The sequence below is a fragment of the Zosterops lateralis genome, assembly GCF_965231275.1.
Source record: "Zosterops lateralis genome assembly, chromosome: Z".
Classification (NCBI taxonomy): Eukaryota; Metazoa; Chordata; class Aves; order Passeriformes; family Zosteropidae; genus Zosterops; species Zosterops lateralis.
In genome coordinates, this window is record NC_139800.1 from 19,480,166 (window position 1) to 19,497,658 (window position 17,493).

At 39.4% G+C, this 17,493-nt stretch overlaps 1 protein-coding gene across 1 annotated transcript in view; it reads left to right on the forward strand.

The window, feature by feature from the left end:
* The window catches only part of ADAMTS12 (ADAM metallopeptidase with thrombospondin type 1 motif 12), a gene marked incomplete at its 3' end in the record, with an annotated part of 144,342 nt that overhangs the window by 43,981 nt on the left and 82,868 nt on the right, over positions 1-17,493 (forward strand). The window contains exon 3 of the mRNA XM_083884040.1: positions 8,248-8,422. Coding sequence (XP_083740166.1) covers positions 8,248-8,422 — 175 coding nt within the window. The remainder of the gene's footprint in view (positions 1-8,247; positions 8,423-17,493) is intronic.

The following is a 17,493-nucleotide window of genomic DNA, read 5'->3' on the forward strand; positions in this document are numbered from 1 at the left end:
TCCAGTGCTGAATCGGATCAGCCCCCTCTGGTGTGTCTAAGAGGGAGCTAGGATTCATACTAGATTTGTAAAAAACATTAATGGTGGTGTGCCAGATGCAGTCATAAAAGCACAGCATTCTCCTTTCTCAGGCTGACGGAAATAACCAGGAAGGTCAAGTGACTGGCATATGCCTTTCCCCAGGCCAGAAGGAGTTTGGCACATCTGTGGTGATTGCCAGTTACATCGTGCTGGTTCCCAGTGCTGAGCACGAGCTGTGTATTAGAGACTGCACTTTGTCCTGCAAGTCCTGGATCTCAGTTTGAATCTTGTTTTTATAGTTTAATTTAATTTCTTCTCCCCTTTCCTTCCACATCTCAGTTCCTACTTTCAGTCATTTTCTAAACAGCGACTAGTTTGTGGTGCAGACTAACCATTTGGTGTAATGTGTTACACATTTGCTGCAGCTGCCCTCAGCCAGGACTGAATTTTCCTGTTTTGTAGGTATTTGGTTTTGATAAGCTCCTTCCCCTTCATTCCTCCCTAGGGATAGCACAACAAGCTGCAGCTTGAACATGGCTTGCAGGCTGTCACAAAGCTGTGCAGAGTACATGGAACAGCTGCTTGCACACACCACCCTGGAAACAAGGGCAGTGTGCTTCAAGCTGCAGTTGTTGAGCAGAATCCATGACTCCTCATGGATTCATTAGAAGATTCTTCCACATCACAATGCTGTTCCTTTAGTACCTTCTGGAAAGGGACTGGAAACATGGGTGGTAAGTAAAGAAGAGGCTGAGGGCATCAGTATGGGGCATCTTGAAGGTCACCTTGAAATGACACTGATCATAAGTGATGGCATGACCCCTCCATGGCATTCTGAAATCCGTTCTTAAGTCCTGTCTGTGCTGTGGAGCTTCATGAATTTGGAGAAAAGAGAGGCAGAATCCTCCTCTCCCAACACACCTATGTGACAAATCCAGACCTAAAATATCCTGTCTGCTTCTGACATCACTTCTTGGTTTTGGGCTGAACAGAGTGAGGTGGGGAGAAGAGCATCAACAGGTGGGTCAGTTTGATGTTCCTCACAGACTTATTTTTCATCAAGCAAAGTAATTTCTGAGGAGAGGAAGACGTTTGGCTGTGACCTTCCTTTGGTCTGCTGTTGGGAGGAGTAAAGTTCTTGACAGACTCTCATCCACTGGAAAATGGGATAATTGTGCTTTCTTCCATCTGTCTGCACATGTTGTGGCAGCTGTCATCATTTGTACCTCTGCTTTCTGGCTGTTGACTGGGGGTCCTGTAGGTCACAGTAACACAAGCAATGATTGTCAATAGAAACAAAGCCACTTGTCATTTGATCAAATGTTTGCATTTAGTTATTCTCTAATAAAGTTTGAACTCTGCAGTATTAACATTGTCATGCTCACTGGCTTGAAATTAGTTTTAGAATATAAGTGAACAGGAAGCCAAAACAGCCATGGTGCTTTGTGTCTCTGTGAGAGATCATGTCTGCTATGTGAATCCTCTTGCCTGTCTTTTCATTCTTAATAGAAAGCACAGCATTGTTTAGACACGGAACCTCTTAACAATCTGGTGTTAAATCTTTACTCTTCAGCAATAGATAGGCTTTAAATCATCAAACATAACCTGTTTTGCAGATTATGAAAGTGTACTGGCTTCCAAATCAAAGTTCCAAAACTTCTCATTCAAAGTGTCAGAGGGGATTTCAGACGCTGAGAGATACAAAATATTTTTACGTAGTTAATTTGCACTTTCATGAAAGACAGTTTTAATATTAATGTGACAAAAATCCCCACTTTATACAAAATAAGCTCCCTGGATACAATGCTTTCTGAACAAATTTGATTAGAAAAATTAGAAGGAGGTATTCCAAGAGTATTTTCCTTGAAGAAAATAGCTGTTGCTCTTTCTTACTTTCCCAAACTGTCTTTGGAGGAATTGGGCAAACTCTTTGTTTTGTCTCAGAACAGTAGCACTTGCCTCAGTTGTTTTTTGATCCCAAATGAAGTAAAAACTTGATAATCTCACCCTCCTGGGACTAAAGTCAAAGTAAGCCTCTTGCTCTTGGAAAAGCAGAGGGATTTTTATTAGTTTTTTCCCCACTAGTTGCCATTAAAGTTTCCAATATAAAAACAGGGGAGTAGGGGAAAGGGGAAAGCATAAATATGAGGAATATTAAAAAACTCATAAAAGATAAGTTACTATTCACTGGAGAGCATCCTTCAAGCTGGATAGCAAAGCTGATTGATTTTCAAATTTATATTTAGCTTGCCATTATGTTCACCCTGAGGTACAGCTTGAGACCTTATTATGTTTTCATAGTCCTTGCTTGATGCAGTGCCAGTATGACCTAGCTGACTTTTGCAGGAGAAAACTCATCTGGGCATATTTAGTTCTCAAGGTAACATCTTCAACTGATGTAACTTGCTGTGTGGCTTAGAGCACTGGCGAGGCACCGTACACCCAAGCTGTGCTGGTGGGGTGTCCTCTCACTGTCTTTGGACAGACCAGGCAGCCAAAAATCTATGACCTTCTCTTTCTCAAAGACCCAGGGGACTCAGTAGCAGTTAATCAACAAGGAGATACTGACAGAAGGAACCTCAAATCCTGAGAGTGCTGTGGACATCAGGTAGTTCTTGGTGGTCTGTCTCAGCTGCAGTGTGAAAATCACCCTGGTAAATAGAAGAAGGGTTGAAACTGTGTTTGAGTTAATCAATTACTAATCAACTGTGCCAGGCCATCTACCTGCTGGATGCTCAGCGTATGGTAAACACACCTTGTTTCAGCCTACTGTAACCAGCACTAAGAGCTGTGTAAAATTTATTAAATATTATCTGCTCTATTTCAAGACCAAAAAAATATCCAGTTGCTAGTACTGTAGTGAAAAAAAGTTCTATTCTGTTGGAATTTAATGGCGTGTCTGAGCTTTAAATGCAGCAAAGAAGAACAGTTTTGGCTTGTGTGGATCCAACGGGACATATTTCAAAAAGTATAAAGTGAGAGCGTGGAAAGGAGCTGGACAACGTTAAGTGACTGCTGCTGGGCACAGTTAGAAGACGTAGGAGCTTCATGTTCTTCATGAATTACTGAATTTCAGAGCTGCAGAGATGCTCTCTAAGGAGGCTCATAGAAACTTCATGGCTAGGCAATTATTATCATTTGTGGATCTTCTGCAATGAGAAAAGAAGATTGGATATTTCTACAATGCAAATACAGCTGCAGCAACAGGGCACTCACAAGTGAATGTAAGAATAAGATTTCTGGACTATTTATTCTCACAGAAAATCACAAAATAGAAGAAGTAATAAATGTTTTTAGGATAGACAATAAAGATGATAGTGGAGGATGCCATGAATGAATGAAGCATGAACAAAGATGTTTTTTAATATTTCATGTTCCAAATAGTACATTTTCAAGTAAGCATGCTGCAGTCCCTACAGAAGATTTATTTCACAGAGAATTTCCTTCAGTAGAAATGAACGTACCTAGGCTGCTTCAGTTTCTGTGTGAGATGCAAAGCTTGTAGTGAGTTTGAGGTCCATAGAAGTGACACCTGATTCAGAATTATTTAATGAACTGTATCTGTTGCACAGCAGAGGGGCAAATAAAAGCATGTTTTGGACTGTTTGCTTCTCTTACATGTTTTTATAAAAGCTGGGGAGTTTTAATGCATTAGCTTCTTTAGACTTAACCTAGATAGCCTTCGTCCTGGAAGAGTGAGAAGGAATGAAGTTGAGTGTGGTTGCCAACAAGCTGGTGCTATAACCCAGAGCAGAGATTCTCTGCCAAGTCTCTCAGCTGAGTGATTGTGTATCTTAAGTAGTTGTATGGTAGCTGGCAGACGTGGCCCTAGAGACTTGACTTCTCTCCTCAGCTGAGGACATACCTCCAGCCAGAAAGACCTATCTCTCTGAAGTATCCAAAACTGATGTCTGTCCTTTAGGAACCTGGGAACTGGAGGATGTCAGACAATCCCTCATCTCCAGATTTCCACAAAAGTCCATCTTGCTTTACATTTGGCTGTTTTTCCCCCTATACTCTATGTCTGAACTTTCTGAGCCCACATTGTCCAGGGCATAACTCTGCACCTCTAGCCAGTTTTCTGGCAGTTCCTAATACATTATAGCAAGTGTGACAAAGGAATGTAAAATCTCATGGAATTATAGTATTCTGTTCTTTACTTATTTTGTCCTAAAAATAAGCTATTTTCATTTCAGACCAAAGCTATGTTAAACTACAAGGCTGTGTTTCAGTATCACAACACCTTCTTCACTAAGTCATGCTAAAAGCATAGATTTTTTCTGTAGAAGTGCGTTAGAGTGCCCTCCTTTTCTGTGGGTCATGTTCATAAAAGTCTTTCATTAAATTGTTCAGTACCTAAAACCCCAACTCTTTCTGTTCTGAGCAACATCATGGCAGGTGTATTTTTTTCAGCTCTGTCTGAGGATGTAGTGAAAAATCTCACCTGGTTTTTCTTTTGGCTGAAATAGGAACAGATGAGAAATTCAAAAAGAAAGATCCCTAGGAAAAAGAGGGACATACTGAAAGGAACGAAGTGATTACCTAAAATAATTTCAGCATGTGTACTGTTAACAGATCAATTGCTTTACCAGCTCAATTTAGATTATTTGCAGCTGCAGTTCTCTGGTAATGAATGCTTAATATGTCACAATTTTTTCTTTAATTCTTGTACTCAAACCTAATTTCTTTTACCATATATTATAGTTATAATAAACACCTGGAGCAAAGTACCTAAAGGTAAAACTAGGATCCTGTTCTCTTATTTTTGTTTCATGTTGCTTCTAAAAGTCACTGCATTTTCAAATTCTGTCACTGTCCTATTGTCAAAAATATTGTATGAAATTTGTTGTCAGAAATATTGTTTGGTTTCAAGGAGTTACTCACTTCTCACTATAGATGTTTTGATTTTTTTTTTTTTTTTAATTTTTTTTTTTTTTTTGCATTGTTGTCAACATACTCAGTTATTGTAACTTTAGACTACAGATTGTTGTTTTTTCCCTCTCTTTTTCTTCTGAAAAACACCCGCTAATTCCAGGCCCTCCTGTCTGGGTTAGTATTGCAATTTCAATACCATACCCAAGGGTAAAGCTGCTCTTTTCCTTCCCACAGGACTCAGCTTCAGCTTCCCATGTGGAACTGATTGAAAAAAAATATGCCAGAAACTGTATTTTGACAAACTCCCAAGCTTTTGACTGGAAGAAATATGTGGAAAATATGTGCTTTCCACTGGAAAATGCAGGTTCTACTGAAAATTAAAACAGTTGGTTGAAAACTTTAAGTCAGAAGTGTCCCAGGATCATCATTGTCCTTTTGGAAAGTGACATGCAGTGTAGGAGATGTGATGTGTTCAGGGAGCTGTTTGTGTCAAAATAATGAGGCATATGAATTTAAAATCCCATTAAGTGATATAGCAGCACTCCCAAATACAGTATAGTAAACATTTGCAGCCACAGAACGTCAGAATCTGAGGGCAAAGAGTGAGATTTGAAAGAGAGGAGAACAACAGTTTATAAAAAATACTGTGGTAGATGTGTAGATTTTCACCTGTAGGCTTTGTGAGAAACACATACCCCCCCACACAAACACACACACCCCACCCCTATTTTCTGAGCATTTCTGTTGCTGTATTACATGGTAGCTTTCCATAAGGAAGTTCAACTGAGGAAAACTTCTCAGTTTTCTGCAGTCATTTTATTCTGTGGTGATAACTAAACCCTTTCATAAATGTAAATATGAATGGCTTTTTTTTTCTGGTGAGGCTTTCATAACTGCCCTCCTTTGTGTATTCTGAGGCTGTGTGAATGCACTGAAAAGCAGGTGAAGCTACAAACTCCTCAGAAAAAGCTTATATTGTATTTACATAGCTTAAAATCTGATGGGCTTTAATGCTGTTATATTTGTGAGTCAGAAAAGAACAGCTATGAAGAGCAAAACTAAAGATGTATTTAATCAGCAAAGGGAATTTTGCCAGTCCCCAGTGCTTTGAAGTAAGGTTAATGTGAAGATTGATCTTTTTTTTCTTTGGTCTTAGTTAGTGTCAGCATTTAATTTGTTGGTGGATAGCCTGTGCAGGGTGAAAGTGCAAAGGCAAAGCAAGAGTTCAGTAAGTGCTGGAAGTCTCTAAGCTTTTGGAAAGCCCTTGTGTGCTGGAAATGGGCTTTTACAGTCACATTCATATAATGAAGTTTTGCTTTTTTTCCTGCTCCATACAGCATGGATAAACAGCTGAATTTTAACGTGCAAGCATTGATGAGTGAGATTGAGGTTACCGATGATAGGTTTACTTCACCTTTTGGAAGATTGTCTGGCCTTTCTTGTTGTAGACAGACCTTGACACAATAATCCAGTAACTATTGCCACTTGCTCTAAAAAATCAGGGTCTGCAAATGAAGATGACGAATTCTTCCTGGTCCTATCTGGTTTAAAACCCCACAAAGTAATCAAATAATCCAGCCACAAATTAGAAATATCAAGGAGAGATTGAACCCTGTGGAATGGAAAGGAATGGGCAAGGATTTGTTGGGGTGCACTGGTTCCCTGAGCAGACTGAAGAAAACCACATCACAGATTTCCTGGTCTGGCCACTGTAGATACATTCTTGCTGTATGGATTCGCTCTGGCCTGACAGTTTTTACCCAGTGTGAACATGGATAAAACTGCTGCTTCTGTAGTGTGACTCTGGTCCTGTGCCTTGATTTATGATTTAAAAGAAACATGAGCATTTTTTGTATGTTGTTTAATAACCAGAAGTCTGAATCTCTTTTTTTCTTAAAAATGAAACAAAACCCATACAGGCAGTAGCTGTAATCCCAGATGAACAAACATATGTGACTATGAGTCCTGAACCTTTGATGCTTTAGGGGTATAAACACAGCTTCAAACCAGCGCCAACCTCTGGCTTTAAAGCCTTAAATTTCATTGAAAAGAAAGAGTTTCTGATATTCAGAACTGTTGGGTAAACTGTGAAATGAAAGTCGCTGTTATGCATTTGTCCAGGTTTGCTGTGGGAGGTTTTGGGCCTGTGGCAATCCATGTGGAGGCAGAAGGTATCTCACTGAGCTGCCCCTTGTCTCCTTACATGTAGAGACCATGGTTATTTTGTAGTTTTGTAAGAGTGCTTTTCTTCTATTCATATGTTTTCTTTTATGTCCTTACCTTTATACTGGCTTTTCCAACCATCCAGAGAAACTCTGAGGCTTTGGAGTAGTTGAAAAGATGTAAAAATTTGTCTGTCACTCTATGTTTGAATACAGCAGCTGCAGGAACAGAGTGTTACTGAGTTTTTTTACCCTCTTCCAGAGTAGGCTAAGAGGGATGCACTGACCACAGCAAGAAAGTGAAGAGGAGGCAAAGCCTTAAGCCTGGAATTCTTTAGCCTCCTTTCACATCCCCAGTGTGGTCTGGGTGGTCAGTGGATCTTTTGCTTTTAGATTTAATGCTGCTCCATATATCTTGACGTGGAAGGACAATATGATGGGTTTGCAATGTTTGCAGTCTCTGTCAAAATGCTGAGGCACAATGGACCAAGGCCATGCCTGGTTGGAAGTGAGTCCTGTGCAGCCCAGATGAGTATCAAGGGCCCTGTAGCTTAGGCAAAGTGGGAAGGCTGATACAAAAATTTCAGCGTGTGAAATGTTGTAGCCTTTATTAGGTGATCTACTGGATGTTCTTAATGGTTTGCTAATTCACAAAAAACTTCTTATTTCTTCCATTGCACTGTTGGCCTGGAGGTCAGTGAGGGTTTATAGTCTGAGCCAAACATGGACCACAGAGTCCAGCCCATCTCATGGGTTAGGTAATTGATTGTGGGACTGCAGCTGGGAACAGGATTTTGATTTGCACTTATGAAACAGCTTTTATTCTGGTCTTGGTCTCCAGGGAATGGATGCAAAACATCAGAAGAACAAGATGCAGCTCTTCCTTGTGCATCATGTTTGGCAAATCAACTTTTGACCTTTTAGTGGCTTTATAAAAATATGAGAGTCTTTGCCTCAGTTTCAGGTTATTAGGAAGTAGATATATTTTCTGTTTTCCTTTGGACTGTGAGGTATGAAACAGCCTAGATGTATGCAGCAAAAGAAATACTGAAAACCTGTTGTGTTCATATTTCTCCAGTGTAATGACTGACTTATGGGGAAAGCTCGGGGTTAGTGGTATGAAGAGTGTATTTACTTTTGACTTCTAGTACTGAACAGAAGAGATTAACTCTTTTGTGCTTATTTTCAGACTGGATATTTCCATCTGCCCCATGGGGATTACTTCATTGAGCCCATTAAAAAGCATCCACAGAAGGAGGGAACGCCCCATCCCCATATTATCTATGGTGCAAATAACCTTCAAAATGCTTTAAGGAGAAGACGGGCCATCCTGATGGAAAAGGAACAAACATGTGGACTGAATGGTACTAATTTTGCTGGATTTCTGCCTATTTGCTTAATGAATCTTTTTAAGCAGCTATTTTCCAGTGGTGTGTGCTTTTCCTTCTGCCAGGCTTTTTAAAATTCTGTAAGAAAAGATTATGCAAAATGAGAGCATCTCAATCAAAACACCCCAGGAGCCACCCATCTGTGTTCTTCTCTGAAAAGTTAAATCTTCCTTATTACTATTAGGATATGTTTTTCACACCTTGGTCCTTTCTACCCCTCAATTTTTCTCCAACCAGAGCTGTTCAGTGAGTTTGAAACTTGAATTCTTGAGGAGTTCTGGAATGACAAGATTTGCAGTCAGCATTATTTTTAATAAATATTCTCACTGTATGTGAATTCTGTCTTCAACATAAAATAACTCCCCTCTAATCCATGGTTTAAATTTAGGATTTCTAGATTTTCTGTGATTGTTAGCAGATTATTTAAAGAGTTTTATTTAGTTATTCTGAAAGTGAAGTACAGGGCATCAACAGCAAGATTTTTTTTTTTCCATAGACGTATAACTAAAAATGGCTTAAATATTGGTGCAGTAATACTCAGGATTATGTCTTTTGTGGAGACAAGCTAATACACTATGCTGTAAGGGAAGAGTATATCTAGAGGGTAGATGGCATCTCATTATTACAAAATTAGATCCTTTATTTAGTAAAATAATTTCCTTGATTTATTTCACACCAAAAATATAAAGATTTTGTATTGGTTCCCTGATGTTTGAGGCCTTGAATTTAAATCTGCACCAAACTTTAAACAGGTGTAGTATTGGTAGGGATGAATCAGTAATTACCTACATGACCTAAGGCCCGAGTAATGTACAAATAGAGCTGCAGAATACACAGGAATGTGTTTCTTTCTTTCACAGGTCAGTGGTTTAAGAGAAGTTGGTTCCTTTCCAGGAATGGGAAATGGAAAGAGGAATGTAGTATAATCTCCAGTCATGACTGCTGGTGAAGTTTTACTGCTATGTAGTATCGATTGGGAAAAAAGAAGCAAAGAACAACTTGACCCCCCTATATTTCTGTTCATAAACCTGAATTGCACTTCTTGTTTGCTGGCCCAAGGTAGTGCAAAATGGTAACAAGGGAGAAACATGAGAAGGATGAGAAGGGAGAGTTACTCGACCTTGTGCGATACTGGGAAGGTAAAGTTAAGGGGAAGCCATAAGAATTAATATGAATGCTGCCCCATTTTATTATTCATCAAGTGAAAATATGTATATATACTTAATAGAGTATACCTACTTCAAATACCCTGGATTTGAAAAACCAGGAGTGTCTAAAGGTGATGTTTATATTGGTGTCAATTTCAAATATCTCCCTGAGTTTTCATTCCTTCTGATGACTGCTGGGCTAGACAAGAGAAATTAGCTTTGATTTGTCTGTGAAGAATGAAGAAGTTGTTCTTGCCTACTGTCTTCCAGGTTTCTTCTATGGATGGAATAACATATGGATGAAATAACATCCATATGCAGTAATTTTAAGTGTGGAGAGAGGATTGGAGATCCTCGGAAATAAGGCGTGTACTTGCTTTGTGTGGTCTGCTTATTTTCTTTCTACTTCTCACTTTTTGCCTCCTGTATCTTTCTTCAAAGTCGTGCAGAATGAGACAGAAAAAGACTGACTGTATGTAGACACTGTAAAAAAAGAGCATAATTTCCCTGCACCACTTAGATTAGCAAAATCTGCTTTAATGGACTTGTCAATTTAAACTCCCTGTCTGATGTTATTCATCCCAAAGCGACAGAATTATTTCTGGTGATAGTATGTTCATGATATTGCAGGCAAACAAAGGTAGTGTCTTATGAAGTAATAAAGTAGTAAGCTATAATTTATGCTTCTATTTTTAACTGAACTGGTCAGCCTTTAGAGGTAGTATCTGTTTTTGACCAAACAGTAATCTTGGCTGTTATAATAGTTGAAGAATCAGTGTGAAAAAGTGCATGAGGGTAAAACCATTTCTTTCATTATATTTTTCCCTTTGTGTGACAGCATATAACAATCATAGATACCTTGAAAGGCCTTTATGTTGTGTATTATGTGTCCTGGGCTGCATCCAGAGCCCCGTGGGCAGCAGGGGAGAGAGGGAGGGGATTCTGCCCCTCTGCTCTGCTCTGGTGAGACCCACCTGGAGCTCTGCATCCAGAGCTGGGGTCCCAGCACAGGAAGGACAGGGAGCTGTTGGAGTGAGTCCAGAGGAAGAACACCAAGATGACCAGAGGGGTGGAGTATTTTTCAGCCTGGAGGAAAAAAAGCTTTGAAGTAATTATGGCCTTCCAGTACCAGAAGAAAGAAAGATTGGAAAGAGAATTTTTACGAGCCCTTGGAGTGATAAGACAATGGGAAACAGCTTTAAACTGAAAATGAGTAGATTTGGATAAGAGATTAACCAAAAATTCTTTATGTTCAGGGTGATGAAGCTCTGGAACAAGTTGCCTAGAGAAGCTGTGGATGCTCCATCCCTGAAGAGTTCAAGGCCAGGCTGGATAGAGCTCTGAGCAACCTGGTCTCGTGGAAGATGTCCCTGCCCATGGCAGGGGATTGAAACTAGATGATCTTTCAGGTCCCTTCCAAACCAAGCCATTCTGTGTTTTGTTACCTCATTTCTGAGCAGGGATAGAAGAAGGAAAGAATTCAGTGTCATCTTCTATTGATACTACACATTGTCAGAACAGTTGCTCTTGTTGGAAGTGAGATACAGAACAAAAAGGTAAAGTGATACATGTTGCAGCAGCCCTCTCTTTAGAGGGTAGAAATTAGCTGAGACACAGATTGCTTGTTTATGACAGTGTGAAAAGGGTCCTGGCTTATTCCTCCTTACAGTTTAGACATCCTGATTCCAACCATTCACTGACTCTGGCTGCAGCAAGCTCCTACTCTAGGTTTTCTTTGCAGCTTTTGACTGCTGGTTATTTTCTGCTAAACTGTGACCGCAGGTATCAGTTTGCAGACTCTAAATGCAGGCTTTTACCTGGCTAGCCTATGACTGCAGGTTCCAACAACAGGCTCTAACTGCAGATCCAGACTGACATCATAACAGTGAGTCTCTCTCCCCAGGCTCCTCCTTCTTTATGGTCCTCACAATCATGACCCTCTACGATTCCCCTTTACCAGCTAAACCCACTCCCTTTTATCACACTTATCTTTATTAGCTATAGCTGTGATTCATCAGGGGCAAGGCTGTATTGGGTAATTAACACAGCTGTTACTTATCAGGGGCAAGGTCACCTGGATTCCCTTCTCTTACAGTACAATTCTTGCATTCTGTGCCAAATGTATTCACTACTTAGGCTTTAGTGAATACTTTGTGCATAAATAAATTTTAAAGTTGACTCTGCTGTGTTTTCAGGATTTCATGTACTTTGTGCTTTTGAGGTTGGTGCCAGAAAGCTTATACGCCCACATGACATCACAGATAGCTTAGAATAATGCTTTTTGGGATCACTTGCCTTTGGGAAAGGCAAGGCATTTCCAATTTGCAATTTACGATTAATTGTAAAAGCTAATTCTATTTTATAGTTTAAACTCCATTTTGTGTTTTCAACCTTCAGGAACTGCTGAGCCAGAGCTTAGGTGATGAAGAGTTGCCTACTGTATGTCTTACAGGAACTGGTGTTCAGATATTTTAACCTTGTGGGCTGAGATCCATCATGCAGAGTGTCTGCGTTTATTTATTTGAACTTTAAGTTTGTTAGGCTTTTTAAAATTAAACTAAGATGCTTGAGATATTTCTGTCACTTGTGTTTGGTGTGTGTTCAGGTTAAAGTGTGGTGATGATTTTTGCTTGAAGAAGTTGAATCACCTCGATGCTTAATGAGTCAGTGTGCAGAGTTGAGTGGTGATAATAGAAATCTTTTAGTCAGAAACTAACCTGTCTGTCAGGCAGGGAATATGAAGACTAGTTGTAAGACAAAATAAAAGTAAAATAGTTACTACAGGATGGAATAGGTAGAGGATGCTGACCTCCTGTGCAGTCTTCTTCCAGGCTTGTTTTTTTTCTTTTAATGCAAGATCTGTGTCTCTTGGAAGAAGCCTTGTGCAACAGGCTTACAAGAAGCCTTACAACTTTTACTGTGACAACAACTGCATGAATATCCATGGTCTTACCTGTTTGTCACCTGTCTTGCCTACGTGCAATAATACTTTAGAATCAGTGACTTTCCTATAGCCTTGCAGTGATAGCATTAATTATTTTATAATTGGTTGTTATCTTTAAGTTTCAGGTACTTGGAGGAAAGTCATTGCAGTGAATGATGTAAATTAAAACTAATGTTTGTGCTACACACTCTCATTGCTGCTCAGGCAAATGCCAGCTGACTCAGTCATTAGCTGCATGCAGAACTGAGTTACTAGTCTTGAAAGTAGCATAATAATACTGGACACTGCTAGCATCTGTCTAACTGTCATTTAAAATATGTGTGAGAAGTAGCAGAAAAGATAAATGAAAAGTGTCCCTGTGCCTTATAAAAAACCTCTCTAATCCTTTGTGCCCACAGGAGAGAAAGCTGATGATCTGGTAATTTGTTTTACTCTTCCAAATAGATTATGTTAAAAACTTAACAATTTGAGATATAACGTAAGGGAAGAGAAATTATCCTACCTTCTACAGAAAAAGAAGTGATCTCGTATTTCTTCTGCTTGTTTTCATGTAGCCTGTCACAAGGTATTGTTTTTGTTTGTGAGCTTCAAAATAAGAGAAATTTTGTGAAGTTCATGAGTGAAAATGCTATGATGTAATGAAACTCTTCCTAAGTGCTGCTAAGAGGGCACTGATACAAACAGCTGGGCTTCTTTTTCTTGGGCTGGAGAGAACAGATTGCTGTTGTTCAGAGGGTGAGGGCAGTTAAGTTTATTCAGATTGAAGCCCACTGATTGCTGCAGAAGCCTGTGATATATAACTGAGGAGTGAAAAGTTCAGGGTATTAAAATAGATCTCTGAGAATATTTAATTGGAGCTTTGGGTGTACAAAAAAAGTCATACGTTTTACCCTCATTTTGGCATTGAAGTATTTGATAGATGAGAATTTAGGATTAGTTTGGGTTTGACATGGGCCTCCAACTCCTTGTCTGCAGAGAAGTTCCAAATCTTAAAATTGATTTTTTTGCATTTGGAGTGATTTTGCTCCAAAATTGGAACTGTGATGGGGTAAAGCTGGGGTGGAAGAGAGAAGAGGCTGGCTGCTGTGTGAAGTTATAAGGAGGGGTAGGGGAGTTAAAGGAGCAACATTGTCTGTGTAAAACTGTTTTTTAAGTATTTTGAGTGATGATGGCATAATTAATTTAGCAGAAGTATAGAATGCCCTTAAGCTGTTTTAGACAATGACTACCTGTTGTTCTTCCTATGTTTGACTGCAGGACTTTATTCAATCACAGTCTTGCTTTTTGATGGTTAACTTGATATTGTCAAAGGTTTGTCTTCAGTTTTTATGCTTGCAAGTGTCCAGAATGAACTAGTAAGACTGGATTTTGACCCTGAAATCCTTTGTTTAATCACTTGAAAGAAGGAGAGGGGAAAAACTCCCAGGGCAATATTTTATTCTCAAGCAATAACCTATCTTTGTTTTAGAAGGACATTGTGGCCAGTGTAAGCAGCTTTGCTCCTGGTTGTAAGCTCAGAACTCTTGGTAGAGGCACTGTAGCTTCTTGCTTTTAAGGAAAATTGCTGACATTTCCCCAGTATTTGTTTATCCTGTATTTAGTCACATCAGTTACAATTCAGCTTAATCAACTTGTTTTCTCCAGGACACGGAGGCTGTTATTCGTAGGATGGTAAGTTGGCGCAATGAAATTTAGTAACTGAGGTTAACTCAACCTCAGTTTAGAGAAAAACATCTTTCTCCCTGCATGGCTCTTCTTCCTGCAACTGGCTCTTCTAAGCCTTTTATGAGATGCTTGTCATGAAAAAAAGAGCAAATAGCGTTAGTCAGTCAAAATGACCTCTGTTTTAAAACAGGAACAAGGAAGCAAACAGCTTGCAGAAGAGCACAGAGTATCTCTCATCTCTGAAACAGTTTGCACTGAACTGAAAAAAGTGAGTGCCTCCTTGTGTGAACAGCAATATTTAACATTTCATAGGTGGGAGACCTGGGAAATGAGGATGTGAGAATTGGTTTATTGCAGCAATGAATGAGACAATTGCTACTAACTGATATCAAAACACTCCCCCCCCCCCCCCCGCCCCCAGTCATCCTCATGGAATGAAAATTAACTTTATCTTGTTTTCGGAATACACTGGAAGTTTTTTCAGTTGCTCTCGGTACAGGTAGAGAGGAGAAAGGAATAAAATACTGTATTTTCTGCCATTCTTCCTCTCCAGTTAAATGAGAGGAATCAAAACTAAAGGTTTACCCAAGTGGATCGAAGTTTTGCTGAGCAAGGGCCTGAGATGGCTCAGTGCTTTCCCAGTCCATGATTGCTTTCTCATTTTCTTCTCTTTTCTGATGGAATTTTACTTCCAGTATTTCACTGGAAATTGCTCCTATTAACTGAAGCAATGTGAATTACCTAAGTGTTTGTGTTATGCAGGAAGTGAGGGAGAAAAATGTAGCAACACAGGATTGCTGTTAAAAGGTCATAATTGTCACTTGTCACCACCAAAAGCATCGTATACGCTACCTCACTCAAAGACTGAATAAAATTTAAAGTTCTGTGACAAGCCATTTTCCAAATAATATGAATCAAACATATCAGGGGAAAGTTCTCCTTTGTTGTGATTCACCAATCTTTCTGTGGGGTCACTGTGCCACTGGAAAGAAATAGTGTTTGCTACAGCATGCTTGCTTACTGTACTTGCTTTCCTGTAGTTTTAAGGGTAGTCTGTGGTCTCTCTCATGTCTTCATTGAAAGGTTGCTTAACTGCTCATCAGATTGAGGAGTCTCCATCTGCATCCAGGCTAACTTAATTCAGCAGGTCTAACTGAGTACTGTTTTAGAGGAATATATCGTGCTCTTGCTCTGTACCTATAGTTTTCCCTACTAGACTGTGTGTGATGCTATTCCATTCTTGAGTTTAGCAGTTCATTTGGTAAACAAATGCCTTAGTAATGAAAATGTTGAATTTCTGCAGTGTTGATTTGGAGAGTGAGAGTACACTTCAAACTATTACATATCACATCCATCCCTTTCTCTTTTGGAAAATAACAATAGTGTTGAATAATTGTAAACCACATTTTCACCAGTGAAAAAGAAAACTCAGAGCTGCATTTGGTAAAACACTTTTGATACAGGAGTTTGAAAATTTGCTCAGAACACTTGATCCATTACCGGAGTAGTATTGGCAGAAATGCTCAGCCTTCAGTCTGATTAGGACCAGATTCTTCAGTCATACTCCTTGTAAACCTTCTAATAAGAAACTACAGTTGCCTTATTATTTCTGGGCAGATCACAGATTTCCAGTTCTTCTCAGAAGTGCTGTACTCATTCTGTAGGGCTGATGAACTGATATGAGCTCAGTGTCCAGAATTAGTCTCTGTGGAGTCACATGTTCTTGTTGAGCCTCCTGCTCTAGATGACACACTTTAAGCAGATGTCTGAGTTGAATTTTTCTGCATGAAGCACTATGTCCTTGCAGCTTGCCCACTCCTTGCTTGTGGCTGTCTTCTCCACTCTTTGTGTCCCAGCAGCTGCCTGAACTCGGATCCATTTTGTGGGCTTGGGGAGACACCTGTAGAGCAATAGTACTTCAAAGGCCTTCACAATATTTCTCTAAGCATAGATTTTAACTTTATGGTCAGTTAGGAATGAGGGTAACTGCGTAACTTGGGAGGTTTTTTTTCTATCCACTGCTACTTCAGTTAACTCGTAAGCTCCCTCATTTTTAGGGATAAGTGGGGCCATATTTGTGTTTATCCTACACCGCACACAGTTACTTGGGCTGCACAGATATTCTGCACCCCTGTGCTATTTATGTACTATCCTGAAATAAACTGTATGTAAATAACAGATTGGAGAGATGCTGTTCACTGAAAGGTCATATAGATGACACACATTTTTTCTAAAAACTGGAATTATCCCAAAGAAATAGTCAACCATCTTTATGGACGGAAGATTGTTATGCAAAAAGATATAGAAAATGTTTTTAGTTGCTGCCCTCAAATACTGTGCTTGTTTGAAGATTTTGTGGAACTGTTTTCTTGCATGTTCAGGTTTCTCTGTGAAAGAGCATAGGAGAAAATATAGGAGAGAATATGAGAATCCTGCATGATCTCATTTAGAGTTACCACTTTTTTTCTCTTGCAAATACTCAACCTAAACTTATTTCAGCAAACAGCATGTAACAAGGTGTCTTAGCTGAAAAAAATAGGTATTCCTGTGCTCTTTAAACAGCAGTGATGAGGTCTTTGTGCACATAAATTAGACTGCTACAGAAAGTCTCTTCTAAGCAGTTTTAATCAATGTGAAGGAACACTTGACAAGGACAAAAATAAAAAGTCCAAAACTTTTATGTCCTTTATTAATCTTTCTTGTAAAAAATGTCTTGGTCTAATACTTTGCTCTTCTGCAGAACAGCTTTTGAGTTGAAACTACACAGAGAGATATTTTTATATTTTGAGTACGTTTTAAACACAGTTTAAACACAATATTAGCCTGTCTCCCATTCTGCCAAAGTTGAAATTAGCAGCAAGTTTCTTACCTGCCCAAACTTTAAAACAAGCTGAATCAAGTTCCTTCCTCTCTGATCTGCACTGTTGTCTATTGAACTCCCAGTCTGGGTTCCTTTTTGCTCTGCAGAGGTTTGGATTTGAATCAAACTCTTTTTTCAAAACTGCGGTTTTAACAAGGGATCATTCCTGTCATTTTCTGTATGATTTGCCTGACATTATTTGCCTGACATTCTCCAGATAAAACATTCTCTGAACCACTCTCTGCTTTATGGCATTTTCTTTTCAGAAAGAAAATCCCAATTGCATCCATTGCCCATGGTGAGGTGCTTCTGTCAGTCATGTCTTCCTCAGAGTAAATGGAAGATGAGGAGAGCATTGAAATTTCATCTGTCAGGGAGGTCACAAGAAAGAAGGAAAGTAAGAGAAGGGAGTTTCCTGCAAAGCTTGGAC